This window comes from Pelecanus crispus, chromosome 6, assembly GCF_030463565.1.
Source record: "Pelecanus crispus isolate bPelCri1 chromosome 6, bPelCri1.pri, whole genome shotgun sequence".
NCBI lineage: Eukaryota > Metazoa > Chordata > Aves > Pelecaniformes > Pelecanidae > Pelecanus > Pelecanus crispus.
In genome coordinates, this window is record NC_134648.1 from 1,238,540 (window position 1) to 1,266,390 (window position 27,851).

At 47.1% G+C, this 27,851-nt stretch overlaps 1 protein-coding gene across 1 annotated transcript in view; it reads left to right on the forward strand.

Moving 5' to 3' along the window:
* Window positions 1-27,851, forward strand: part of PLCB2 (phospholipase C beta 2) — a 46,856-nt gene that overhangs the window by 4,668 nt on the left and 14,337 nt on the right. Inside the window, exons 3-20 of the mRNA XM_009490708.2 lie at window positions 1,925-1,993; window positions 11,492-11,632; window positions 12,102-12,181; window positions 12,863-12,916; window positions 15,476-15,551; window positions 16,159-16,259; window positions 16,955-17,121; window positions 17,321-17,467; window positions 17,806-17,963; window positions 19,943-20,025; window positions 20,424-20,508; window positions 21,913-22,082; window positions 22,923-23,022; window positions 23,773-23,869; window positions 24,805-24,889; window positions 25,308-25,432; window positions 26,505-26,659; window positions 27,099-27,263. Of these exons, the coding sequence (XP_009488983.1) occupies window positions 1,925-1,993; window positions 11,492-11,632; window positions 12,102-12,181; window positions 12,863-12,916; window positions 15,476-15,551; window positions 16,159-16,259; window positions 16,955-17,121; window positions 17,321-17,467; window positions 17,806-17,963; window positions 19,943-20,025; window positions 20,424-20,508; window positions 21,913-22,082; window positions 22,923-23,022; window positions 23,773-23,869; window positions 24,805-24,889; window positions 25,308-25,432; window positions 26,505-26,659; window positions 27,099-27,263 (2,058 nt within the window). The remainder of the gene's footprint in view (window positions 1-1,924; window positions 1,994-11,491; window positions 11,633-12,101; window positions 12,182-12,862; window positions 12,917-15,475; window positions 15,552-16,158; window positions 16,260-16,954; window positions 17,122-17,320; window positions 17,468-17,805; window positions 17,964-19,942; window positions 20,026-20,423; window positions 20,509-21,912; window positions 22,083-22,922; window positions 23,023-23,772; window positions 23,870-24,804; window positions 24,890-25,307; window positions 25,433-26,504; window positions 26,660-27,098; window positions 27,264-27,851) is intronic.

Here is a 27,851-nt window from a genome sequence, read left to right on the forward strand (position 1 = left end):
GGAGATTTAAAGGAGAAAAAAAAAAGTATCAACTGTAGTCATGTAGACCATCAGGTCTGGAGAGTGAGTTGTGCTCCTCTCAGGCCCGCGTGGTGTGTGCACGCTGCGGGAGGTAAATCACAGGATGCTGGCTGCTGGAGGAGAGAGGGGCAACAAATTTAGGAAAGAGAATGCAGCTCCTTGCTGATGAGTAGTAACGAGGGGTGGAGAGATCTGGCTGACTGGAGGTGGAAGGCTGGGCTTACTTCTGCTTTCCAGAGCAGAGCTGTGGTTCAGCTCTACTTCCTCCTCGTGACCTACATGCTGAAGAGGCATGGTAGATAAAGAGACAAAGACAATAGTCCTGCACAGCACCCTGGCCAAGAGACCTGACGTCTTTTGGTGAGCTCTGCCTTCTCAGAAGATTGTGCCCCAGTGCCAGTGGGGGCGAGGCACTGCCACGCAGCCGTATCCTCAGAACACAGTGTCACGAGGTTGGGGACCGTCACGTCCCTCTAGAAGATGTGCTCTCCTTTCAGCCGTCTCTCCCTCTCATTCCCCTTTCATGGCCCACTCCTGGCAGCAGAATTTTTGCTGTAAGGGTTCCAGCCAGACAGCAGGAAGAAGTGGTAGCACTGGAGGAGGTGTACAGAATGGGGCAAGGGAAGCTGTTGTCACCCACCAAAAGTGAGATATCTCGCTGGGTTAGTGGTACAGGGGATTTAATTACCTGGGAAGGGGGCTGGGGTAGGGAAGCATAGCGGATGTAAGGAAGTCCGGAGTGGTGTGTGTGGGGTGTCTCATGTTCCTGGAAAATGCAATTGATTAGCACCTAAAATAAACTGTAAACAAATTTAAGAGCTGCAGTGGAGCAACAGCCTATTTTACATCCTTGGGGAAGCTCCTGTCTGGCATCTTTCCTGTTCTCTGAGGGAATCCACAGACAGCGTGAGCTAGCGAGACGGTGATGGGCAAATGCTGGCTGTCAGAGGGAGCGGGGGCAGGCTTGTGAAGGTCATGCGCAGGCTGGCAGGAGCACAGCGACCAGGGACGAGAGATGGGCTGATACGGAGCGTGGTGTGGTACGGTCAATAGTTTGTCGAATTCGCGTGCCTTATTAATCTTTGGCTGACTCCTCTTAAGATCTGCTTGTCCTGAACCGCAAGGGAGAAAAACTGCGCTGCTTCTGCACTAGGGATTCGGAAAGGAGTGGGATTAGGAGTAAAATTTCCATCCTGCTTGACAATAAAATGGGGATACAGCCAGAAGACATGGTATCCACATTGTTCCTTATTGTGATCTTGGAAAATAGTATTATCTGCTGCAACAAGTGTAATTTGTTCTCCAGATCCATGGTGAGCAGGCAAATTAGTAACAGAGGAAGGAAATGCAGGTTGGATATTAAAAGAACAAACAAAATAAACATGACAACTAGCCAGTAGTGAGGAGCTGGAGTGAGCTGCCTAGGGAAGGTTGTGGAATGTCCTCCATGGGAATTGCTTCAGAACAGATTGGGCGGAGGTCTGCTGGGAGTGACCCGGGAGGAGGTGGTCCTGCCTGCCTTCCAGCTCTGCCACTCCACGTTGAATGCATGGAGGCGAAAGACGGGCTGAGAACATCGGTGGGTTGTATTGACACATGGACTGGGGTAGGGTTTCCCCATATAAACCTGTGTGCGTGTCGTACGCTCCCTCTCATGGTGATCCCCACCGAGCCTCTGGCCCACCGTGAAGAGGACGGTGCTGCCGCCCAGCTCCGCACCAGCCAGCCCGCCGGCTTGGCGTACCAGCAGCCGCTCTTTCCCTGCCTGCGTTGTTCCTGGTGGGAGGGCTCCTCCCAGCGAAGGGCACCGGCTGAGACCTGCTCTGCAGCTTCGGGGGGCTCTGTAATGGATTTCTTTCCTTATTCCTTTGTCCTCATCTTCCTTGTCCTTACTCTGTTGTAGGAAATGGAAATTTTGGATATAACCAGCATCCGAGATACCCGAGTAGGGCGATTTGCCAAAATCCCCAAGGTGAGTGCATAGCTTTGTTTCTGCTGATTGTTTATATGGGAAAGTCAAGGCTGCCTCGGGCTTTGGCATAAGCTGAGGCAGTTTACCCCAGCTTTCTGTTACAGGAAGGTGGAGAGGACCTTGTCTCCTTACATCACAACGATGTAAATATAGAAAAGCTGTCTTTACTCTGGTCCCTGAACTCCCCAGGTGTCCTCCGTGCACCCAAAAAAAGGCACGTCCAGACTATGGTATATGCGCTTGTTGGAAGGAATATGCCAGAAAGCTGGGAAAATAACAACTCCCCTTCCAAAAGAGCCGTTTTCTGTTGTGCGCAGCAGCTGCGTTCTCCCCCCAGCACGCATCTGGCTAGCTTTAGTCTTGGCCTGGCCTTCACGTCCACCGAGCTACACTGGGAGGTCCTGCAGGAGACGCGTGATGCTTCTGCATTGAGCTTCTCTCTTGTGCAAAGATGCGCAGGCTGGGTCAAGGCAACTACAAACCTGTAGTTACTGTGAGATTCCAACACAGCATGTGGTGGGTTTTTTTTTCCCTTTAAAGGGAAGAAAATGTAGTTTCAGAAAAACTGGTGGGTTTTTTTTTAATAATTTTAAATTGTCTGCTTGCAGGGTGGCAGACTAAGGGAAGCACATGATTATGGCTTTGTTCTTGGTTTCAGTTATAATTTAAGCTTCCTGCAGCAGAGTTGTCCTTGTTAGGACTTTTTTCTGGGTCTGTTTTTTGTTTGTTTTTAACTTTTCCATGTATGGAAAAGGCAAGTAGAAAATGGAAGTAAAGCTAAAATGTGAAAAGGAAACAAAGGAGTAAAGATAATGGCTCCAAATGTAACATAGGTGATTCAGTCTAATGCAAAAGGGGAAGATTTTGCAATCCACACTGAGAGACTCAGCCTCTTTGCGTAAGTAGTATGGCTGTTTTCTTAATACTGCTCTGAAATTGTCTATTCGGAGCTCCCCGAGACTGATGTTGCTCAAAAGACTGTAATGAGGTGGGTACTACAAGCACAGCAGAGCTCAAGAACAGTAGCTGTCTTACACAATTCTTAAAAATCATAATTCCTTCTGAGAAACCACGTTTCTTCCTGGAAGTTCATTAGAATGAAATATATTTGAGTTTTCAACAAGCCTAAAACTTTGTCTGCAACTTGGTTTTGGGAATAACGTTTGAAAAAAAGCTCTCAGAAGATTTTTTTGGGGTGGTGGGTTTTGTTTTTTTTTTTCATTTGAGAGAATAAAATAGTTAGAGCTGGTAGAGCTAGGTGCTACACTCCTGACAGAATGCAGTAAGGAAAAGGCCAGCTTAAAGGAGAGGCACGAGATACTATTTTCTAGGGTGTAAAACTTTAAGGAATAACCTATTTACAAAATGAATTTAGCTTTGATATAGATTATAAATTGATGGTTTAAGTACTGAGGCCACAGGTGGATGTCCTTCTGGTGGCAGCAGCCAGGCTAGAGAAAAAAGTCCTAGATTTTAGCATTTAGTCAAGGAAGACTAATTGGAGACTACCAGGAGAAACATGCTGGCACAAGTGCAGTGTCGGAGTTGCCTCTAGACAGAAGGAATTTCTACTCAAACAGCATCTTTCTGTAATGAGCCCTTACTCACAAACAAGGAATTGCCCTGGAAACAAGACCAACCCCAGGTTTTTTTTAAGAGTAGTTCACAGTACAGTTTTGGAATGACTGCGTTCCATATCCAGAGAAAAACTAAACTGGCCTGTTAAAAGAGGTTTTTAATAAAAGCACAAAGAAGTTTGTGAAAAGAATGAGGAAATTAATAAGCAGTACCAGGGCAGCAAAAGGCAAAAGAGGAGGAGGAAGCAGTGGCTGTGTTCCATAGTCTAAATCTTTTCAGTAAAATTGGAAAGAGGCCCATGTGATTCCCATCATAAGTGAAGGCTCTTAAAGAACAGAGTAAGAGAAGACATCTTTGCATGGAAAAATTACTGCTGGAGAGTAAGAAAAAGATCTCTTGAGAGGAGAGAGAACCAGTGGACTGCCAGGACGATCAGTGCTTGGGCCTGTGATGTACCGTGTGTTCGTATGTGATCTGCAAAAGGGGCCTACAGAGGCAAGACAAAGTTTGCCAATGGCACCAAGTTACTTGGGGTAATAAAATGAGGGCCGATTTGTAGAAAGAGCTTGAATTGCTGATTGACTGGATGATCCTATAAGTGATAAAATTTAGTACAGATAAAAATCGGGCAATGCACACAGAAAAAAAAAAAGAACCCACCCCGATCCTAACCTTCTGTAATAACAGGCTCAGAGTTGACTGTTGCTACTCAGAAACCAGATCTTGAAGGTATGGTAAATCCATAAAAATACCAACTCCGTGTTCAGTAGTATTTGCTCAAAAAAGTAAGTTGTATGTTAGGAATTACAAGGAAAGAATTAGGAAACCTGCCACTGTGTACACCCTGAATGCACCCGTGTTTTGGTGTGTTTCTGGTGTCCTCGTCTCAAATGAGACTAAGAACTGGAAAAGGTAGAGAAGAGCAGCGAGATTAATAAAAGATGAAATGGCTACTGTAGGAAGAGCATCTGAGTAGGCAGGGACTGTAGTCTGGGGGGAAAAAAAAAATTATGGGGATGTGAGTATTGTGGAGTGCTGTAAAATCAGGAGTTGAATGGAGAAGGTGAGCAAAAGCAGTTACTCAGTGTTTCTGCCAGTGGGAGAGCCACAAATCAAGTGGAATTTTCCAAAGGCCAGTTCAGCACAAGCAGAAGGAGGTGCTGCTGGTTTACGCCTCGTGTCGCTGCGCTGCAGGATGCCTTCCTGCACGAGTCACGAAAATGTACACGAGTTTAAAAAGTCAGGACAAGAAGGAAATGCCGTTTGAGGGTTATTAAATGCAAGATAATGCCTCTGGTTTAGAAAGCTGCTGAATTGTAAATTGCTGGAAGCTGCAGGAACGTGTCAGGGAAGTATCCCTGCCTTTGCCCTGTTCTTTTCCCCAGCTGTCTGGATGGATCTGTGGTCTGACCTGGTGTGGCTGTTGTGTTCTTGCCCTTGCAATAGGCCAGAGACAGTATTTTACAGTCCTGGGAACTGGCTACAGCTCATTTCTTACAAACAAAGAAACAAAGGTCAAGCACCAAGTGATTTATCAAGTATTCTCCACAGGCAGAAGTGATGCACTTGATGACAACCTCTGCTGTGAAAATCCCAAGTGCTTTTTGAATTCTGCATTTCAGAGACCCATTTAAAATTAGTCCCCTTTTTATTTCAGGGAATCTTCTGGCATTTCTATGACAACATGTAAAATGCGCTAGGCTGGCTCCTTATCCACCATTCTCTTACGGGATGATGGGAGGTCTTGCGTGGGCACCGAAATGGCCATTGAACCAAAACGGTGGGAGAGGCGTGCCATCCAGTCCTGGAAATGTCTTATTTACACACGGCTGTGCTATCCACGATGCTTCGGCAGGGCTCGCTTAAAGCCCTCAGTTGCGTGTTCGGTTGGCTTTCCTGAGAACAGAATTTGCTCAAAGGAATGCAGAAAGCGGTGAAAATTTCTTAACCTGAATCACCACACCCTCCACATAGGGCAGCTATGTCCGGTGCATCATTACAAAAAGGTGTAAATATGAAAAACCAGTGTGATGAAGTAAAGAAAGATCTGTTAGAGGTGAAGGGCAGAAGAATGACACAGGGTGTGTTCTCCCCTGCTACAAAATAATGGCTTGGGATGGTTGTGGGATATAACTGCTGAAATTAATACAAACGGTGACTTGTTTCATTGGCTAAAAGTGGAGGAGAAGGGGCTAATGGGTGATATTTAAGACAAGGAGATCAAGATCACAGGTGTTGGAAGAGCTTTGGGTAGTACCAACAACAGATCAAGCATCCTTCTCCCCTCCTCGCCCCTTCCTTGCAAGTGACGCCGTAATAAATCCGCAGCCTCCGTGAGGCAGGGCTTGCGATCGGGTTTTCCTACTGAATTGCGGCTGAAGGAATTTACAAGGAAGGAGAGTGCTGTATCGAGAGCATCCGCGCTGTCGCTTTCCTCTGCGAGATACTGTGCGCTTTTTGGCTGTGGTTCAAGCTGCACGAGGGTGCAACGCGCCCTGAGCTTTTCGAGTGAAGTAGGTGGACTGGGTGTCCCTGCTAACGGGTGGCTGTGCTGTGGATGTTGGGAGTTACCTGCTTTCAGTAACACTTTTTCCGCCGCTGCTAAGCAAGAGGTTTGGGGATTTTCTTTGTCACCTCTCTGTGCACAGCGAGAAGAATAACACCAAAGCACCCACGCAGGAAACCACATCTGAGCAGACCTGCCGTCACACGCGCTCCCTCGCCGGTGCAGGTGACAGCGCTGTCCCTGCGTGCTGGGAGGCAGGGGCTGGTGGGACCCCCTTCCTGGCTCTGCAGGCGTGTCGGGAGCAGTCAGCCTGCAGTGCCCGGCAGAGCACATGTGGCATGGAAAAAGGGAGAAGCCTCTAAGGGCTGGCCGCAGTAGGAGCCACCTCTGAATGAGGAGGGCCCAGAAGGAGAGGATTCCTGGAACTGAGCCTGCCCGACGGTGAGGGACAGCCATGGTGTCCCTGAGCAAAGGCTCTCCGCTCCTCCTGCCCCGCTCCCGAGCCCTGGCCTCCCGGCCTCTTAGCACGTAAGCATGCACACAGCCCTCGAGTCCTCCCACCGCCTCTTCCATGCGTGTGCAGGTTGCCCCTTCTCCCTCCCTTTGCTTTATTTTCTTTGAGAGCTACTCAGTGTTCTGCTGTGTTTGTTCTCCATGGAAATATTTTTGGGTTTTTTTTTTTGAGAGATGGGGCAGAATGAACTTTGGCACATGTTCAAGAGTAATAAAGATAAGAATTAGCAGGGACTTTGAACATAAATGAGACAAGATAAAAAGCTATTGAATGTAGTTCAGCAGCATGCCGAAGCAGATCAAGATGTTATTTACAATGCAGTTCTGTGTTTTCCTTTGAGTACCAAGCAACAATAACGGCTGCTCCGTTTCGTTTTTTTTTTTTTTTTCCTGATGCACCAAGACCCCAGAACACTGACAGAGAATGTAATAATTAGGACCAAAATGCATGATGTTTTAGGCCTGACTGCTGGGCTCTTGGCTTCGTCTGGGGTTTTGTTTAGACATTTCAGCAGGCTTTGGCTTTGAAACAAGCAGAAAACCAGAAGTTGTATTTTCTGACTGTCATGATTATAAAACAGTTTCATCCTCCATGCGTATTTTTGTGGTTATTGAACCCAGAGATGCAGCCTCTGAACTGAGCATGTACAAGGGAGAAAATTATACCGAGGTATTTCGCACGTCGTATTTTGAGATGATAAAGTAGGAGTGAGTATTGTTGGGGAACCACCGATGCAGGGAGCGCTCCCGTTGCACTCGGAGCTGAGCAGAGGCCTGCGGGCTATAAACACCTTGTGGGTGGCCAGTCGTTCCGCTGCATCACGGGGGATCGAGCATCATCTCAGCGCTGCGCTGCGGACTCGGCAATGTGCGTGAGCGCAGGATGGGACTAAACAAAGTCTGACGTTCAGGCCTCCAAATAAAAGAGTGATCACAAGAAACTGGGTAGAGGCAAACGGGTATGTGTGCATGCAAGAGAAAAGCGGGTAGAAGCCCGTGGCTTGCGAAGGATTTATAAATAGTGGAGCAGGGGCCGAGCAAGGAAACAGTCACATCTGCATGATGGCCTTTTGCCACGCTGGGCCCTCTTTCTGCATCTTCCATCTGTCTGCAGTGTGAGCTCTTAGACCGCAGGGACAGAAGTTACCGAGGATGCACAGTCTGCATCTCTCTCTCGCAGTCTCTTCCAGCTCGATTCCAGAATGCCGCGGGTTGTTTTGTGCCATGTGAATCTGTGTGCTGCTGCATTTTCCGGTTCCTTTAGATAAGACAGCAATGAGAGCTGAGAGTGCTTCATCTGCTTTTTTTTTTTTTTTCTTTTTTTTCTTTCCTGCCTGGTCTCGCTGGGATGCTTGGCGCAGACGGTGACAGGACAGCCCTCCCCGCTTCGCAGCAATCGGTCTCGTTGCTGAATCCCATGACGGAGGAGTGCTGCTAACGAGGACATGAGCATTACCTGCAGAGCCAAAGGCATTTGAATAATCTTGCTGCTCCCTTTCCCTTCTGGCAACCAAACAGGACCTTTCTTCTCCAAGAGAGATTTGCTGTTATGTCCTGTGTTCTAATACCGCGAGCGCTGCATCATGTAGTGTAAAGATATAACATTGTCAGAGCAGTGAGCGTGGGCAGCTGCGGCGAATCCAGGCTATCGTTCAGCTGTATCCCGTTTCAAGCAGAGAAAGGACTGTCTGTCTCTGTCTCTTGCATTAGGCCTGGCTCGCTGTTTGTATTTGCATGAGAATTTGCTTTTCTCCGGACTATGAATCTGGTTTGTACAGATGAGGATTTTAGGGAAATCAGGAGGGTGGGAAGTGAAATGCAAGCTGAATCTGTATTTCAACCGCTCTGCCGGTGGGTTGTTTTCTGTTTGCTTGGGGTTTTTTAAAGTGGATTTGCTAAGCCCGTTTCCCTTCCTCTGATTTGCGTGGCTAATACGGTTGTCCTGCTTTTCATGTAGCAATTCCTATTTTTCCTTTATGGCCGCCTGCAACAAGGTATTAAGTAATTACGTAGTGAAGCTGCAGCACAAGGTGCTAAAGGAGTACAGGTTATGGAAGAGCCGAGGTGCGGCATCGGGCTCGGTGCTCTTGGGCACGGTCTCTGGTCCTCTCTCACCGTCTCTGTTCAGCGTTACGCCACCATCGCTGCATTTATCCGTGAGGGAGATCATCCCCATGTAAAGCAGGCAGCACAGAGTGAGCAAGTGCCTCGCTTAAGGCCAGGCAGGAAGTCCGTCGCTGGGAAAATATGACCCAATTTAGATGCCTAACAAGATTGTCCTTTCCTCTCCCCGCTGCAGTCTGCTTCTCATCAAATGAAGCGATCAACTTCACTGAGTTGCGAGGAGGTGTTGTAAGCTAGTGCTGACACAGGGCACAGCGTATAAAAAGCTGCACAGGCTAAGTGTGAACTTCTTGCTCCGAGAAGGTGATCGGATACCGGGCCGTTACCAAACACGTGCCGGGTCTGTCTGGCGGACCACAGCTAGATACAGGCAGACGCTCCGATGCAGCGTTCAGCTTGCCGGGGCCGTGGTGTGAACAGAAAAGCCAAGCGACACCAGCTTGCACAGAAGGAAGGGCTGGGAGGCGCCGATTTGTAACAAATACAGGAAATGAGTTCAGCATAAACCACAAGTTCTCTATTGTCTTAGCTTCATCTAATTTACGACACTAGAGGTAAGGAAGCTGAACAAACGCCAGTGGGTTTACAAGATGAAGTTAGATTTGAAGTTAAAATCCTTCCACTTCGCTGCTCGTAATGAAAAGTTAAGCTCCATCAAGGTGCTGTGAGCACGGGAAGGAGGTGTGGGTATGTGGGTGCTGCTCATTTGTGCGAAGGAAAATTGCTCACAAAGCAAAAATGAAGCATTGGAGAAATTCCCTAACAATGAGAAAACAGGCAAATCTTCTGGGTGGCTGATGCTTTCCCCCTTCTTTCCCTCCAAATGCTCTGGGGTTATACTGGTTTTGGAGTTACCCCTGCAGAGAGATGCTTTCATGAAGTGAGACAGCCGTCAGATGATCTTGAGCTGTAATGCAGGCCATCCTGTTCTTCCTAAAGATGCCCGTTTGCTGCAGATGTGTCAACATTGCAAAGGCTCCAGAAATTTGGAAAAATGCAGTGGAAAAAAAAACCTGCAGAGTTCCTTATAAAATATATGTGCAGCTCTGTGCGTGACGTGGTGCAGATACGTAAGAATGCCTGATGCTGAGCTGTTTCGGAGTTTCTGCTGTCGCAGTCTGTTGTGGTTCAGCCCCAGCCCCAGCTCAGCACCGCGCAGCCGCTCGCTCCCCGGCCCCGGTGGGATGGGGGAGAGAATCGGAGGAGTGAGAGTGAGAAACGCTCCTGGGTCGAGATAAGAACAGTTTAATCATTGAAATAAGCACTACTTAGCAACAACTAAACCATCAGTGTGTTATCAGCATTATTCTCATACTAAATCCGAAACACAGCACTACACCAGCTACTAGGAAGAAAATTAACTCTGTTCCAGCGGAAACCAGGACACAGTCCAAACGTAAAGGGAAAATTCTGTGGCAGAAATGGAGCTGCTTCCATTTGAATCGCAGTGGGATGCAAAGAGGTGGTTGCATATAGGTGTTTATAGTTGGTTTGGGCTAAATTGAGGTCCATGGAAGTCTAAGATGGGGGAATTTGCTTTTCAACTTGCAAAGATTCAGACACTGTCCAGTTAGTAGCAGCTTAACAGGTCACTAAACGCGAGCTGAGCTGCAGCGGCTGACTTTGCGATGTGCTCTAAGTTTACAGCAAACACAACTGTAAAGTCATTTAGCTAAAACCTGTTTTGCTGAAGTGAAGGTGATTATCTAATGTGTCAAGGCGTTACTGATGTTTTAACTTGTTGCAATGCAGTAACTCAGCCATGTGTCTCGCTGTAGGTTTGTGCATACAGCGAGAGCTCAGATTCCAGCTCCACTTGAGCTTCTGAGTCTGACCTGCGCTGCTAACAATCCCAGATCATGAATTTTGCCCTTAGTTTCTGAAGGAGCAGGTGCTCTGACAGCTTCCCTGTTTGCTTTGATATGGATTTATCCTGCACTTTAGATAATGAATTGCTGTGCTTTATTCCAGGACGTGGGAATTTTATCCTTTCATTATAAATAGCAACTGTCAGTACAACTCAGGATACCTTGGCTTAGTGATGCCTGATGCAGGAATGCAGAAAATGCTAAATAATGTAAAGGGATTCTATAAATACTTTGATATGGTGATGAAATCCAAGTATGACTAATCGGATGAGCTTTATACTTAACAAAACAAATCTCTGGTGAGCCATTGCTATAGGATACTGCAATTGCTGTGGAAAAAAACACTCCTAGCAACTGACAGCTAGCAGAAAATGTGACTTGGAGGGAGAGAGCCCATCTCTCCAGTGACCAGGTCTAAAGCTGGTAGGCCTTTTGGGTCCCAAACAGCCTGTTTCTTGTGGTGGAGGGAGGTTACAGCAAAAGGTATCGCGCTAATCTAAAAGGCTTTCTTAGCGTGTGTTTTGACAAACGGCTGCAATAACCTGGTTCCGCACCTCTGGCATGAGCAGGCCAAATACTCCTCTGCTTGTCTGCAAGTTCAGGCTGAAGTTTCAGAAGGAATTTCATTAAGGGCAGTCTCTGCAACTTTTACTTTTTCAGACCAAACCAGCATGTTTGCGCAGTGGTGTTAGTCACAATGTTTTGTTCCATGGAGGATCCAGGTAATGCTGGCTCCAGAAGAAAGATGAAAAATAAGGAAAGCTGAGGAAGGGAAGATCACATTAAACAATTTTGCAAGCCTTGAAAAAGCTTGCTGTGAATTTGGGTCAATGTTTGGATTGGGTCCTGTTTTTTCAGGTGTGGTTTGCCTCATTCTCCCTTCATCCCCATCTGTTGTTTCTTTTGCAGTGCCAGAAGCTCCGAGAGGTTTTTAACTTGGATTACCCTCACAGCACCTTCCTGCTTAAGACTCTGACTATTGTATCTGGCCCTGACATGGTGGACCTCACCTTCCATAACTTTGTGTCCTACAAGGAGAACGTTGGCAAGGTATCGGGTCCTGAGGGCAAGGGAGCACAGGTAAACGCTAAGGATTGGGGCATTAAGCAGGGAGCAGGAAAGGAGAGGGGAAGGCAGGGAACTGAACCCTGCCAGTGTTACTGGCAAAGGTATAAACAAGCAGGTTTATGTTCCAGTAAGGTGTGGTACCTCCATAGTTCTAGAAATTTCTGCCCTGCATGGAGAAGGACGAGTGAAAGGAATTTAGTATGTCGTTTTTCTCCTTCGCATGCTTTGTATGGATAAACAGACAGCTGAGAAGAGTCAGTGGAAAAGTTTCAGCTGCTAGTATGTACGGGCAGTAGGAAGGGGATATAGCCAAGCCCAGGGCGCGCTTGTTGGGATTTGGAGTCCAGCAGTATCGGGACAGGTCTGTGCCCTTTCAACATTTGTTGCTGTGTACTTGGTGCAGTTCCATAATGCCCAACGGCCTCTGTCTTGCGTATGTGTTTGTTCCCAGAGCTGGGCTGAGGATATTATGGCCATTGTTCGGAATCCCCTCACATACAACGCTTCTCGGTACACCTTCCTAGAGAAAATGTAAGTGATTTCTGACAAACGTTGTTCTCTGAAACATTCCTGTGCTGCCCTTCCTGTCTACTAGAAAGAACAGGCTTCTTGGCATCCAGGTCCTTTAGCAGCCTCCAAAACCAGTCCTGTGTCAGCTCAGGAGCCCCAGGGCACACTAGGGGTTGGCAGCTGGGCCATATGTTGCACGACAGCTGACAGGCACAAACTGAAATGCTGAGCCTCAAATGTGTCTCATCTTCTTCTTTGCTCTGTAAAATACTGTTTGGTTGGCAGCCTTGGGGGGATAGCTGAGGAATGCTAAATAACAGGAGATGTCATTATCTCATATCTCTACCTTACGTTTCGGAGGAATCTTTCTGATACCTAAGCTCTTACAATTTGCCTGTTTCTCCTTCCCAAGAAACAGGAACAGGTTCTGTCTGAGCTTAAGCTGACTGTCTGCAGGACCCTGATCTTCAGTTAACTTAGACTGTTTTCCCAATTGCATATTTTTCTTTCATAGAATCATAGAATGCTTTGGGTTGGAATGGACCTTTAGAGGTCACCCAGCGCAACCCCCTGCAGCGAGCAGGGACAGCTTTAACCAGATCAGGTTGCTCAGAGCCCCGTCCAACCTGACCTTCTTCTTACTTAATAGGACCTCTAAGATTGTACAAGTGCATTTTCATAATCTCATTTTTTTTTTCACAGCCTGGTGAAGCTGAAGATGCAGCTTAACGCAGAGGGGAAGATTCCTGTCAGGAAGTGAGTATGGATACTTGTTGTTTGTGTGTTCAGTCAGACTGAAGGCAGAGCAGCTGGTAAGAGGATGGTTGCCTAACGGCTTCAGCTGCCTGCTCTTTCTGCACCTCAGAGGTAGAGATCATTCCCTCTGGATTCAGGCCATGAAGGGACTCCTGCTGCACCCAGGTTCCTCCCAAGAAGGGCCTGGGATGTAATTTGGGTCTGGAAAGGAGACTTGTGGCCTTCATCTACAGCAAGAAATTGCCTTGAACAGCCATGGATTTCACTTCCTGGCTGTTGCCAAGAAATAATCAACAAAACCAAGCAACTTTGGTAAAATTCTGATCGCAGACCGTTTTGCACACCTGAGTTGAAAGGTGGATGAGGCGTAGGCCTCATTGTACCTTTCATATAAGGAGTCCTGTATTTGGAGAACTTCTTGCTTGACTTTGCTAGCCTGAAGTAGGGGTCCATTGCTTTCGCTTGTCTCCTTTCTTCACATGTGACCACTGCGGCCGTTCTCCGCTGGTGTAATTCCGCTGCCCTCAGTCGTTGCTCTGGATGTGCATGAGAGGGAAACAGCTTTTGAGGGCAGACCTCGGGACCAATGGCAATGCTGGTTCAAGTACAGAACAGTGGAGATTTGCACTTCGCTGTCCCCAGGGCTGGCTTTGTGCATCGGGATAGGACTGCCAGTAGAATAAGCCCAGGCTGCTTTGCTGAAGCAGAGACCAGCCTATTACTTCTCCCCTGCACTGCATGGCATAAATCTAGAATCGATGTTGTGCCACTCAGTGTTTTCCCTAGGAAAATTACTCCATGGCTCCTCCACGTCGATTCAACTCATAAATGAGTGACGAAAGGCTGCACTGCCATGTTGAATTCCCTTTTAGGTGCATAAATTATCTTTTGTTTTAAGAATAAGGACCTGCAGGTAGTTGCATTTGTGGGTATTCACTGGGAAGTTTTGAACCGCTCTGCTTCTAGGTTTATGCTGCGTTATAGCATCACAAGAGGCAAGTGCTGATCACCTGTAATAAATATGCTACCTACTGCGTGTTATATTGCATAATGATTCTAGATTAAGTCTGTGCTGGCTAAATGGGCTCCTGGATGGTTGATCATTATTCCACAATAAGCATTTTTTTGTTGTTTGTTTTCTAAACCACCAACCAGCAGAATTTCATTCTGTCAGAAACCAGTGTATTCATCAAAGGGCTTTTAAAAATGTATAGGTCTTCAATGAATAACTCACACTAGGGAAGAGTACTTTGATTTGATCTTTAAAATGCAAGCAAGGTAGCATTTTAAATGGCTTATTCTTCTGAAATAAGCTAGAAAAAATATCTGGTACAGGCTGTACCTCTCTTCAATGCCCTGGTCTGTCTGTCTTGCAGAGCGGTAAAAATGCTTTACTGTGTAACGCATTAGACCATTAAATAGTCCCGATTAAGAGCCAAATTTATAAAAATATCTCCAGGTGCAGGTATGTGTAAGGCTTTCAAAACTCCATGTCTGAGTTCTTCTGAAAATGCCACTGAGCATCTGCCTTTCTCTATAGACATTTAAATCCCCTTTGAATCATAACAAGGATGCTGCAATTTTTGCCTTGCAAAGGGCAGCTTGGGAACCAATATGCACTGAGTTTGCATAAGCCTGCTGCAGCTCCCACTGAACGCTTTTCCACCTGTCAACGCTTCTGGCACTTTTTGTTCCCCTTTTTGGCTGTGAGCACCTGTGATGCCAGGAGCTTAATAGAGCTGACATCTAAATTTATCCACGGAGGAGACCTCATTGCTGCTGACCGGGGTATTCTGAAAGTAGGGAGCGTTCCGGTATTGTTACTGTTCCATAGTGCAGCAAAGAGGCTGCTTGAAGCTGAAGGCGTGACCAAGTGACTCCTGCCCTGCAGACCAGTACCGGGCTTTTTAAATTGGCGGTGGGCTTTGGTTTCTGCAGCAGCAGACTTTTGTGCTTCCATCACGCAGTACACCAGCTGCTTTGGCTGTGTAATGAGTTTGTTCCTTGAGTTCATGGAAAGCCTTTGGTTCCAGAAAATTTTGCCATCTTTCAAAGCAGCAAACATGCACAGTATTTGTTTGCTCTTTTTGAATGTTGTCTTGACTACAAAGTTATTCCTTGCTAATGCCAGCGACTGCATGGGATAGTGTCTTGGGGGAAGCGTCCTGGGGAGTTTGTGGCGCGAGGCCCGCTGCCACAGGGGCCGCCTCCAAGAGGGGCAGGGGAAGGGCAGCGAAGAGGGATTTTGAGGGTAAGCTGATGCAGTTTGGTGACAGGACTCTTACAGAGTCCTTAGCAGAAATACAGAACTTCTGTGTTAAGGCAGCAGTCAAAAAATCCACTGTAGGTTTATAAGACTTGGTACATCAGTTACTCCCTTGCAGTGTTTAAACACTGTCTGTCTTCTCCAGTTCACGTTTACAGTCGTCTTGTCAGTCTCCTCGATTGTGCATTTTGAGTGTCTTGCACTCTGGCTGCAGCTCCCAGCCACCCAAACCCGGGCTCTTTGACTTTACCCCTGTTACATTGTGGTGATTTCTTTTTTCCCGGTCTGGTCAGTATTTTTCAGATGTTTCCTGCAGACAGGAAGAGGGTGGAAGCAGCATTAAGCGCTTGTCATCTTCCAAAGGGCAAGGTAAGGGTTTCACTAGGTAACCAAAGGTCTCGCTAGTTTGAGGATAATCTTTTTGCCTACCCTGACTGTGATGCTCTTGGCTATGAAAAAAAATCATGAGCCCGGATGCTCTTATTTGCTGTGAAAGCTTTTCCTTACCACTAGCTGCCATGCCTTGACTGCAAGCCTGCTAGGATCAATTCTTACTGTTTGTATTGCAGTAGCGCTTGCGATTCCATCACTTGCACGATGTGGCACAAGAAGCAGCGCGTTCCCTTCCGCCTGTTTCACTGTCTGCTCTTTGAAGCCATGGATCTGGCGGTTAATCTTGGCGCTCCTACCAGCCCGCGGAGTACAGTGCAGGCCTCTGCCAGCTCCTACCACTGCATCAAGCTTTAGCTTTATACCATCACACAGGAGGCACCGAGGGACAGCTCAAATAACTGTCTGTTCTCAAATAGGGCATTATGGTGCTTCTCCACTCTGTCTGTTCTTTCCTGAACACCTTGCCAGATGCTCCAGTCGCTTACTTGCATTGTCACAAGCAAGTGCTGGACTATGGGTGTTAATGGAGAGGTGAAAGCCATCATGGGTTTGTGATACTGATGTGTCTTTATTGCATTCTCAGAATGATGCCATCAACCCAGAGGACTTCCCTGAGACTGTGTACAAAACTTTTCTCATGAATCTGTGTCCACGGCCTGAGATTGATGAGATATTTACCTCACAGTAAGTCTCCCTCAAGCCACAGCAGAGAACTTGATCTCTTGTGGCAAAAGATTGGCAAAAAGCAGGGGCGAGGGGACTTTATGCTATGTGGTTTGTCTGGTCTCCAGCCTTAGAAGGGCAGGAACCCAGGTCACAAAACAGTGCCAGCGCACTTAACGCTTTTACTCACAGCCTGAATAAAAAGGATGAGACCTCGCTGTGCTGCAGGGACTCTTAACTGTCACCATCAGGAGGGGATTCCAGGTCAGCGCTAGACCATGCTAATGCGATCCTGCTTGCGGTTAGCCCCAGACAAGGCCATATACAGCGTGAGAACCATAGAACCTCACAAGCAGCCAGTGACCTTTTTCTCAGGTAGCGAAATATCTGACTTAAATGGGCTTGACTTCATAGGGCAAGCAATTCAGTGTGCTCTGAAATTCGGCTTCCTTTAGAGTTCGAGTCAGAGGCTCAAAATATGCTTCGTGCTGCCCTCAGCACAACCTCTTCACAGTATTGAATGAGTGAGAAAGAAGAAAGGCCACAGCGGGAAGCATCATTTACAGGAAGAAATGTAGACAAAACAGAAATTTTTGGGCCCAGGGAGGCAGACACCCATTGCTAACCTGAGGAAGGACCAGTCTGTCTTTTGTGAAAAGGTTTTCTGGGTAATTCACAGGCCTTACCTCTGCTCCTCTGTAATTCTCTCACCTTAGCCACTTAAAAGCAAAGCCTTACATGACCAAAGAGCACTTGGCAAAGTTTATCAACAAGAAGCAGCGAGACTCTCGCCTCAATGACATCCTTTTCCCACCAGCCAAACCTGAGCAAGTGCAGAGCTTGATAGAGAAGTATGAGCCCAGTGGGATTAACATCCAGAGAGGTGAGTCTTGTTCAGCCCAGAAGTCTTGCTATAGAGGTAGTATGAAAATAGCAGATGATCTCACACCTTCTGCTACCCCTGACTTGCCCAGGGGAGCAACCAGCCTGATTCTCAGAAGCCCCTGCGTTGCAATGCACTGGCAAGGAAGTGCCAGAACCATTTTGTTTCGGTACTGTTAACAGCTTTCTTTTCCATGCAGGGCAGTTGTCTCCAGAGGGGATGGTCTGGTTTCTCTGTGGCCCTGAGAACAATGTGATAGCACTGGACAAATTGGTGCTGTACCAAGACATGACCCAGCCGCTCTCACACTACTTCATCAATTCATCGCACAACACCTATTTAACAGGTATGGGCGGTTCCAGAGTCTGCCTCAGCTCCAACGCGTACGTGCCACCACCGGGGACGGGTGAATGATGCTGGCTATCAGTCAGGCAGATGTGTCTGCCCTGAAGTTTGGAGGCCTGAGGGCTGTAACGCACTCTGAGGGGCTTGGCACTTAAATGCCATGTAAGGAGAAATACCACCCTGTAACTGAAAACATCTTGTCAGTCTGCCACGTACACCTGTTCAAGGATGGCAGAGGGTTCTGGTGCTCCAGTTTATGCAGAAACTGTCCCACGTGAATAGCTAATGTCCCCACGTGAATAGCTAATGTCGAACCTCCCTCCCTCTGCTCTCCTCCAGCCGGCCAGTTTTCTGGCATCTCGTCTCCCGAAATGTATCGCCAGACGCTGCTGGCTGGCTGCCGCTGCGTGGAGCTGGATTGCTGGAAGGGCCGTCCCCCGGATGAGGAGCCGATCATCACTCACGGGTTCACCATGACAACTGAGATCCTCTTCAAGGTATGGAGAGAGTTTTCTCCATACATGCTTTCCCCTGCTTGGTTTTCGACTGATCTCTGTTTGAGGAGGCTGGCTGAGGGAACTGTCAAATGGATGGGCTGAGAGCAAAGATGTTTGAGAGGAAAAGATTGATGGCAAGATGACAAGTGCATGAATGCGTAGATAGAATGAAAGATGAACAAATGTGCAGTAGGTTGGAGTTTGTGTACATTTTTGGAGTGGGAGGACCAGAAGAGAGGTTGTTAGCTGGATGAAGATGAATGAATGAATGAGGGAAACGCGGGCAGTCAGGTAGAAGCGATGGAGAGATGGTTGAGTAGATGTGCCAGCATACACAGGGCTGTGCAGCAAGATGGATGCATGGACAGAAAGTTGCATGAGGATGGTGGATTTATGGATAGATGCACGTCAGAGAAGCAAACAAGATGGCTTTTAGTAAGCAAACGGTTAAAATGAGTTTATCTTCTAAGTGGCCTACAGCAGGTTTCTGTGGCTTGTAGCCTCACGTGGTGGCACTTTGGGGGAATAGGTTTCAATTACTTCCTAATTAGGCGAGCGCGTGGAGTGTGTTCAGTGGAGCAACTGCCCTCCAGCAGGCTGGGCAGATGGCTTCCCTGAGGATTCAGCTCCCAGGCTTCAGCAGCACAGCGCAAAGCCTGCTTCTCCCTTGGAAATACAGGGCGTTTAACCACAGAAGTTACAAAGAGCTTGCAGGTTAAAAATCAATGCCTCCCACTTATTTTTTCTGCGCTCCTTTACGCACCTGCTGCCAACAGGCAGAGGCACTTTAGATTCTTTTTAAAGCTATTTATTCTTATTCCGTATCTTCCCCCCAGTTCCCACACTTCAGTATTACTGAAATATTTATGGAGGGATCGGGGGGGGAACCCAATCCTTAAGATCAGAAGTATCGTCATATTCCGTGTCGGTAATTTCCCAGATCCTGTAGTACCACTGCCTTTTGCACAGCAGTTCACTACAGATAGGCGAAATAATGACAGCTGCAGCTGCTGTAATTGCAGAGCTCTGCTAAAGCATGTGACCATACCTCAAGGAAATTATAACCTGTTAACGCAGCATGTGCCCAGGTTTTAGTTTTACATAATACATAGATCTTTCCCTCCACACCTCTCCCTTTTCTACCATTGCTTGTGGCCTTTTAGTAGCTTTTTCTGTAGCTTCTCCTCCTCTGAACCTTGCAGGTTTCTGTGATAGAAGGTCCAAGTGGTCCGTGCAGGAGCAGCTGTGGCAGCCCCCCTCAGCGCTAAGATCACGGCTGAACCAGGATTTTGGGGGGAGTAGGGGACCGTAATTGCAAAGGAGCAAATGACACTTCTTTACTATGTCAATTAGCAGCACCAGAAAAGAAAATAGCGGAAAGTTTGTGGCAATTTAACAGGGGCTTGGGGAAAACATGATTATTTTTTCTTACATCATTAATGCTGAGAACGTTTCCATGGTATTTGCATTTGAAATGTCAGCACTGCTGGTTACTGAACATTCCAGTTTGCTGCTAGACAGAAGGATTTTATAAGCAGGTGAAATGCTAGAAAGTTGGACAGGTTCGGAGGTAAGTATAAATAGGGTTTGAAGCAGTTTAATCTGGTGCTGCATACACCTTTCTCTACCAATTCAAAGTGCGTGTGGCAGTGGCTTGCCTCTCTGGCAAGATGCTTTCACATTCGTTTATGTATACACTGAACTATGTAACAAAAATTAAAACTCATATTGTTACATCTTCAGCTTCATGTTTTATGCAAGCTATTGAGTTTAGCTGCATGTTGTATCCTCTGGAGCTGGAAATCCGGGCGGGTAAGAAAAAGATGACACTTCTCACCTTCTTACTGGGAGAAGTTTAGTTACTTTAAAGAGAAGCTCCTGACAACGATCAGTCCGGAGTCCATTCAGCGGGAGGTCAGCTGCATGTCTCCGTTATTAATGAGTGCTGATCTCTTCTCTGCCCATTGCCTCTCATTTAGGATGCCATCGAGGCCATTGCAGAAAGTGCTTTTAAAACATCTCTCTACCCTGTCATCCTGTCCTTTGAGAACCACGTGGACTCGTGAGTATCTAGTGATTGGGAGAATTGGGTTCTCTGTTGTCCAGAGCAGAAGGTGTACAGGCGAGGGCTGCTGGGTTTTAAGTGAGTGCCTGAGCTGAAATGAAACATCACTTGAGACTTCTGAAGCAACTGGAGGTGGGTCAGAGCTGAAAGATGAGCCATAAGCTGCAGACTGAGAGTGACCACAATTGTGCAACCTTTTAGCTTGGGATGGCAGAGTATGAACAAATGGGAGTCGGCCTGGGAAGGGACTTCAAGATCTGCATAGCTGTCTGAGTGAAGGCAAGAGATGGTTTTCTGGGTAGAGTACATAGATCTCGAGATGGTTGTCCATGCTAAGCTCTGGATTTGGGCATCTGTTCTCCTGTTCACTCCTGCTTGATTTCTTCGTTCATTAGACCCAAGCAGCAGGCAAAGATGGCCGAGTACTGCCGAACCATATTTGGAGATATGCTGCTGACAGAACCACTGGAAAAATACCCAGTAAGTGGAAGTTGGGGAAGGAGGCTGGCGCAGAGGTCTTTCTGAAACAACTGGACACCCCTGGTGCTAGGAAATGCCAGAACAGATACAAGGACAATGAAAGAGAAGACAATGCCGTGGACAAATAAGCCTGGTTGATAGGGATGAGCAACACAGTGAGCGGATGGAAGACCTCTCGGTTGCAGAGGTTTCCCTGAGCACTTGCCCGGCGCTGCTCTTATTTAACGCTCTGTGACCTGAGTGACTTCGGAAACTGAGCTCTAGGTAGCCAAGCCGTACCAGCTGTACCAAAACGAGTCAGTGTGTTTTTGTACACAGTACTGTTTCAAATCTGTCTGCCAGCACTTGCTTTGGAATGCAACAGGAACAAGGGCTTAGTAGCATTTCAGGCTCTTCCTACCAATGCTTCTCAATTCCTGCTTCCAACCTGGAAATATTCCCTTCCAGGCATAGATGGGCAGGGCAGTGACATGCACAGCTTTGTGCTCAGAATAGCGGAGTAAAGCTCCTGGTCTGCTTGACCCTAGTCATCAGCTTACTTGTACCAGCATGTGTTTTTGTGGACACAGTGACATCTTTGGTGATCCCCGTGCACGTTGCTACTTCAGCTGCCTTGCGAATGGACGCTGATTTACAAATAACGGGCAGTGCCTGTGTTCTGCAAAGCGTGAGGCAGTTCCTTGGGATACGTAGAGGAGGGGGGGAGCCGAGACACCTAGCCCAAGCATCTCTCTTAAAGCACTGAGATCAAAAGAAGAGCTGAAAAGTAGTAGTGAGCAAATCAGCAGTTGCCCCCTGTCCAGACTCGTGTCCTTGTCCAGGCAACAGGGAGATACAGGGTGTGGCGGGAGGGAGAAAGAGTTTGGGGTATTAGCTAAGTTATTAGGAGGCCTGCTGCTGTCCGTATGGGGAGTGCAGGTCTAGAAGCGCAGTCTGAGTCACACATCCTTGTCTTGAGGCACCTACTCTGGGATCTTTTTCTCAAATCTGCTGCAGGCAGAGTGTATAAATATGGCCTGAGTGCTGATCTAGGACTGAGGCTCTGGGATAATGAGAGAAGTAGGTGGAATGTGAAAGCCAGAGGTGTGCAGATGCCTTCAGGCCATGTAGATGTTTTTTTAGCTGTGGTGCAGGATAGGTGGCTGGGAACAGCATGACATGTGCAGGCAGCAGAACATGAGAGGGCTGAGAGGTGCAAAATGCTGGTCTGAAACCAAAGGTGAAGTCTTACAAAAAATCTGCACAGATACAGTGGGATATGCCGGCAGATGGAGAAATTAAAGTATACAGTGGAAGAGAGATGTGTCCATGCACCAGAGGAATGGTACTGGGAGGGACAGGAGAGATGAGTGTTCGAATTCTGTCTTTGTGATGAAAATTCAGTATGAATTTTATCTGTTGCAGCTGAAGCCAGGAGTTCCTCTGCCAAGTCCTCAGGATCTCTTAGGGAAAATCTTGATTAAGAACAAAAAGAAGCAATCTGTATCTGGGAAGAGGCAGAACTCTTTGAAGAAAGGGAGGAATGTGGAACCAGAAATTATTGAGCAGCCAACCCCTATGGATGCTGAAGATACTGGTATGTCTGAAGGGAAAATGGGACTAGTATAGCTAGATGAGCAAGTCTGGCCCACTGGAGACCTTCCAAATCACCCAGTACTAGCTTGAGGTGAGCCAGTACTAGTCATTAATGCAATTATCTCAAGAAGCAGCATAAGCTTGGAAGAGAAATTAAATCTTCAGACTATTTTCAAACACTTCATTCCAACCGAAAGAGACAATCAACTTACACCCTGCCCGTCAGTGAACTCTTCTGCCTACCCTGAGGTATATGGCTGCATGAGTTGGTAATTCATTGAGACACACAGGCTATCAGTTTGATGGAAGGGTGGATAATTTTTTACTGCTTGTAGCTCTCCGATAACCACAAATTCAGAACAGCCTAGTTCTTCACCCTGCGGTTCCTGAAGGTTTATAGAACCTTCAGCCCCATTCTCCTCCCTTCCTCCAGTCTCAAGGCTGTTGCCTCTCAGGCTCAAGGAACCTGTGGTAGAACAGTGAATTTTCAGTCCCTGTCATGGTAGGAGCACATGACGACAGGGTGAGTGCTACCACAGAGCACCCAGAAATGGGTATTTATTCCCATGAATGTGTGTGACCTTGGTGGGGAAAACAGCATTGTGATTGTCACTCTTGGGGTGTGAGGGAAGCCTTGCAGGAGGAATGATTGAGTGTGCTAGTCCAGAGTGTGCTAGTTCATATTTGGATTTGGCTACTAAAATTGTACGATTCTTCCACTTGCTGTTCCTGCATGACTTGACTGTGAGGTTTTGCAGAGCTCTCCATTGCTAGCAATCTGTAATGTCTTGCCTCAGTGTGCTCCTGATATGTCCTACTGATGTGGGCTGTGTTTGCTTGGTCTGGGCAGGTGATGTGGCTGAAGAGGAACCAGAGGAAGAGGAGGAACATCTTGGAAACCTGGATGAAGAGGAAATTAAAAAGATGCAGTCAGATGAGGTACTGTCACTGTTGTTTCTGTTCCTTCTCTGTTTTTTTCCTGGCCTCCAATTTTCTCTGGGACCTCACCATATTGAATAGAGACGAACCCAAAATGCAAAGGGGATTGAACTGTGCTATGACCAGTCCAGGGTTTTCCTTCCCCCATGCAACACAACTTTTGCAGGAGAAACTGAATAAGAGAAATGATGTTGCAAGCATAGAGAATGTAGCAGAAGAGTTATTATTTCTGACTCTGCCTTTGATATGCTGCATGATTTGGAGATAACTGTCTGCCTTCAGGGTGGTTGGAGAGGCTTAGTCTTAGTCTGATAAAAGTTGTTACTGAAACATGAAGTGCGACTGCTGAAGGGGGAAGGAGGAGACCAGCATTCCCTTGAATAAAAAAAAAAAAACCCAACATTTTCCATTTCTGTCTCCCTAGTATCACTCAGAGAGCAGGGAAAACAATGTCCCCAGTTTGTCTCAGACTCCATGCTTTGAAAGGTTAAAGAGATCCGGGGCTTTTACATACTGACCGATACCTCTCCGTATGCCTCTGTTTCAGTTTTTTCCAAGCTACCTAGAAACTCTGTGCCCCTGATTACGCTGCCCTCGATATAACTGTAGGACCAGGAAGCCAAAGAAACCAGTGCGCTTTGGTCAGGGCAGCCACCAGAGTTCTTTGATCGTGAAGCCCAGGTGTGTTTTGTTTCATCCCTAGGAAAGGTCTCTTCATCTCTCTTCTCTTGGATTTTGTTTTCTTCTCAGGGCACTGCTGGCTTGGAAGTGACAGCGTACGAGGAAATGTCCAGCCTGGTTAATTACATACAGCCTATCAAATTTGACTCCTTTGAAGTCTCTGCCCGTAAGTCAAACTCAGTCCTTTCAGGATCCCAAGTGTTTCCATTTGACTGGCAGAGTAGTGCTTTCAGATGCTGCTGTCCTCCACCTGCCTTTGTGACCTGCTTTCACCCATTTTCTGTTGTGTTCTCTCTCTCCCACAACAGCCACCTGGTCACAAACACTTCCCTTCTGCCCTCCACCCTGTAGTAAGCAATTGGTAAGGAGAGGGAGATGTCAGATACTGCTCCCAGTTACATGAGTGAGGATGAAAAGAAACAGCCTAGAGGCCAGTGACATCTCTGTGGGCTTGCTTTGCTGCTTCTGAGGGCAGGGTTGAGCCCAGCTTTTCTTAAAGGACGTGGCTGGCCTTCCTCTTCCATGGTGATTGGACAGAGAAACATCTGAAACACTGAAAATGCACGCAATTCCTTTATACACAGTAGGTTCCTCTAAACAGTTCCCACATTTGTGTCTAGCTTTGAGTGAGCTGATTTGATTGATGAAAGAAAGAAAAAAAAAAAAAGGGGGGGAGTGAAGACGGGGAAACTTGACAAAATAAAGAACTTTGTGCAGGACTGAATATTTGGATTTACTTGGAACTAAAACGGCAGGCAGGAGCTATTCTCTAAATGTCACTCAAATCAGGAAGAGATGGGCAAAGTTACTGCCTCTTAAGCTTTGCGAGCCAATCCTGTCTGTACTCCCTGAAGTTCCTGTCCTGTAGTGCGCAACTGTTGTTTCCCTGGTAAACATAAATCACCTTTTATGGAGTATTCTATTATTCTTCAGTCCCTTTTCAAGGGACCAGAGAAAGGTAAATTGCCTTGATAGAAATCGGTACGTGGCAGAAAGTGGGAGTAAAGAGGCCAAGTGCTTCTTGAGTCTGTCAGTCCCCTCACACAGAATGGGGGCTGGGCATGCCTTTCTGCTAAATGCTTTCTTATCTCCTGTTTCTAGAGAAGAACCGGAGTTACGTCATCTCTTCCTTCACAGAGCTGAAGGCTTACGATCTACTAACCAAGTTCCCGGTGCAGTTTGTAGAGTATCCTTTTGGCAACCTTTGTCCAGCGTAGCTGGTTGTATGGAGCATGAGAGCTATCTGAAGTTTGGGTAAGGCTGAGGCATATCCAACTGCTGCTGCTTTCAGGACCTGGTAAATGCTTCATCAGAGATATGAAGTGTGCAGGTGGGACGTGGGATCTTCCAGAGTGGCTTGGGGCTGTTTGCAGAGATTCTTGACAGGATGCATCCTGCTGTAGTGAACGCCAAGGCTGCCAGATGCTTGTCCTTAAGTGGAAAGGGTATGGGAAAGGAGCCTGTTGCTGCCAGGGCCTCTCTTCTTGTCTGGAAGGCTCTGAGCATTTGGTAGCAGAGCTTAAACAATTTTCATAATCTGAATGTGTGAGCTAGCCCCAGGGTACACAAGTGCTCCAGACTTTTTTCCAATAGAGCAACTGTAGATACAACAAGCGACAGATGAGCCGGATTTACCCCAAAGGCACCCGGATGGACTCCTCTAATTACTTGCCGCAGATGTTCTGGAACGTCGGCTGTCAGATGGTGGCTCTCAACTTCCAGACCATGGGTGAGCATCACGTTGTCCTCCAGCTTCTGAGCGCTTGAGGCTGTGTGCTCGTGTTCACTGTCGCTTCCTCTGCTGCTGTTTCCTACCGCTGCTGTTTCCCTGAATGCGTTTATTCCGTGTGCCTTCTCCCAAAGTGGTGGTGTTCTTTGACCCCGTCTCCCACAGACCAAAAGCACTTTTCTGGGCCCAGCACAAACCTGGCACGCAGCGTCCGGGATGCCAGTCCTACACGCTTGTGCATACACAAATACATGGACTTGCTGTCATCCAGGGTCTGGGTGCTGTCTCTGGCTGTCCTGTAACGCAATGTCAGGCTAAATAATGTGCACGAATGCATCAGAAGCTCCTGCTTCCCCTAAGCTGCTTCCTTTTTTGTGAGGCAGCAGGCAGAGCTCCATCTGGCTACACAACTGGCCTGTCTATGCTATTATTTCCAGTATTTTGACCTGAACAGGGAAGAACGACCTTTCCTGGCTGCACAACCAGCATGAGATGGGGACACAGAAAAGCCTCCCGAGAAAGCTATTTACCCCTCTCCCTTCCTCAGAGGAGTGTCCTACGTCTAGAGAGGGTCAGAGACTAGCTGTAGGATCAGGAGGCAAAAAAAAGAAGTAACTTTAAAAGGGAGAGAGTGAGAGATTGGTTACGAAGAGGATATCATACTGAAGACAGGTGCAGAAACTACAAGACAGTGTTCTCAAGAGAAGTGGCAGAGGAGAAGATGGACTGAGAGGAGGCCCAAAATGAAAGGGGAAAGGAGTAGAGGGGTTCAGGCAACTATTTACTTCACACCAAAAATAGCAGGTACTTCTTAAAGTAGGTTTTAATTTAGTTCTACCCATGACTTATGGGGCAATCATAAGCAAACCGCTTACCTTTCTTACAACAGCTGCTGTAGTAATATTTTTCCCTGTAGGGTGCTGAGAGGCTTAATTAGTTTCTGAAACGGCTTTGTGAACCTTTGGCTAGCAGGGGCTGTAAAAGTACAGCATCTTCCAGCTCGCTCGTAGCACGCAAGCCACTTGATGAGGTCCCACAGAAATTCTTCTCGTTGTGTTCCTCTGTATCTCAGATGTCCCCATGCAGCAGAACATGGCTCTCTTTGAGTTCAACGGCCAGTGCGGCTATCTGCTCAAGCATGAATTCATGCGGCGGCCAGACAAGCAGTTTGACCCCTTCTCTGTGGACCGCATTGACGTGGTGGTGGCAAGTACCCTGTCTGTCACGGCAAGTACAACCCGTGGTGCTGTTCCTCCCGACAGCCAGCTCCTGGCACCACGTATATAACTGGCATCTATGTCCCCTCTATTTATCACCCAGTAGGGTTCTTAGTGGCAAATGAACCTGGAGGGTCCTGTGGGAGAGTGTTACTATGGCAACTCCCAGTCTTGTCACTATTTTAAATTAATCATAATCGCATGAAAATGGAAAATTAGCATCTGCCACGCAGAAGCAGCCAAGGTTGTGATGATGGGGAGGGAGGAGGTTGGAGGAAGTGCTGAAGCAAGAAACATGGGTGGAGGTAAAAGAAAAGCCTATTGTGGATTGGAAGCTGCAGCAGAAAAGAGGTTTTGGGGTGGGGGAGTGACTTTGGGGTGAAAATGGGTGGGTTCTTCTGGTTTTATTCTTTTCAGCAGTTGCTAATTATGTTTCTGCTTGTTGGTAGATACTCTCTGGTCAGTTCCTCTCAGACCGCAGTGTGAAGACATACGTGGAAGTAGAGCTGTTTGGGTTGCCAAGGGACACAAAACGCAAATACAGAACCAAACTGACCTCCACTGCCAATTCCATTAACCCCGTATGGAAAGAGGAGGCTTTTGTTTTTGAAAAGGTAATAACATTTGATAGTAATTTAGACAGAGCATCCTTAAAGATCCTGTTGGCCACAAGCACCGCCTCTTGAGAGGTCAGTGACACCAGGAGGGACCCCCTTCTGGAGATCTCAGTCATGGCTTTAGACACAAACGGCGTTACGTGCTGCGCTCTCAGATAATATCCAAACAACAATATCCAAAACAGCTCTCCGTCAATATTTCCCTGCACAGACAAGGGGTAGCTAGGAACGTTTCTGGAAATAACAGGCATCGAAAGTCTTCCATTTGTGATGCACTTCAGACTGAATTGACTAATCAGCTTTGAAAATTTCAAGCACCCGGAAGCAGAAAGGAACTGAATGTCTGTGGTTAAACCGTAAATGAGAAACAGACAAACTGGAGAAGTAGTGGGACCAGTGGGAGGTTTTCAGTTGTGCCAGAATGTGGAAAGCTGCCCTGTTTGTCCACAAGAATTCAGTGGTCACTAATCCAGCTACAGGGAAGTTAAGTCAGAGGTGATGGTAACGTCTGGCCTTTCTTACTTTCTTACTGCAGTAAGTTACAAAGGCAAAATGTATGTTACACAATTCATCTGTGTCAAGCAC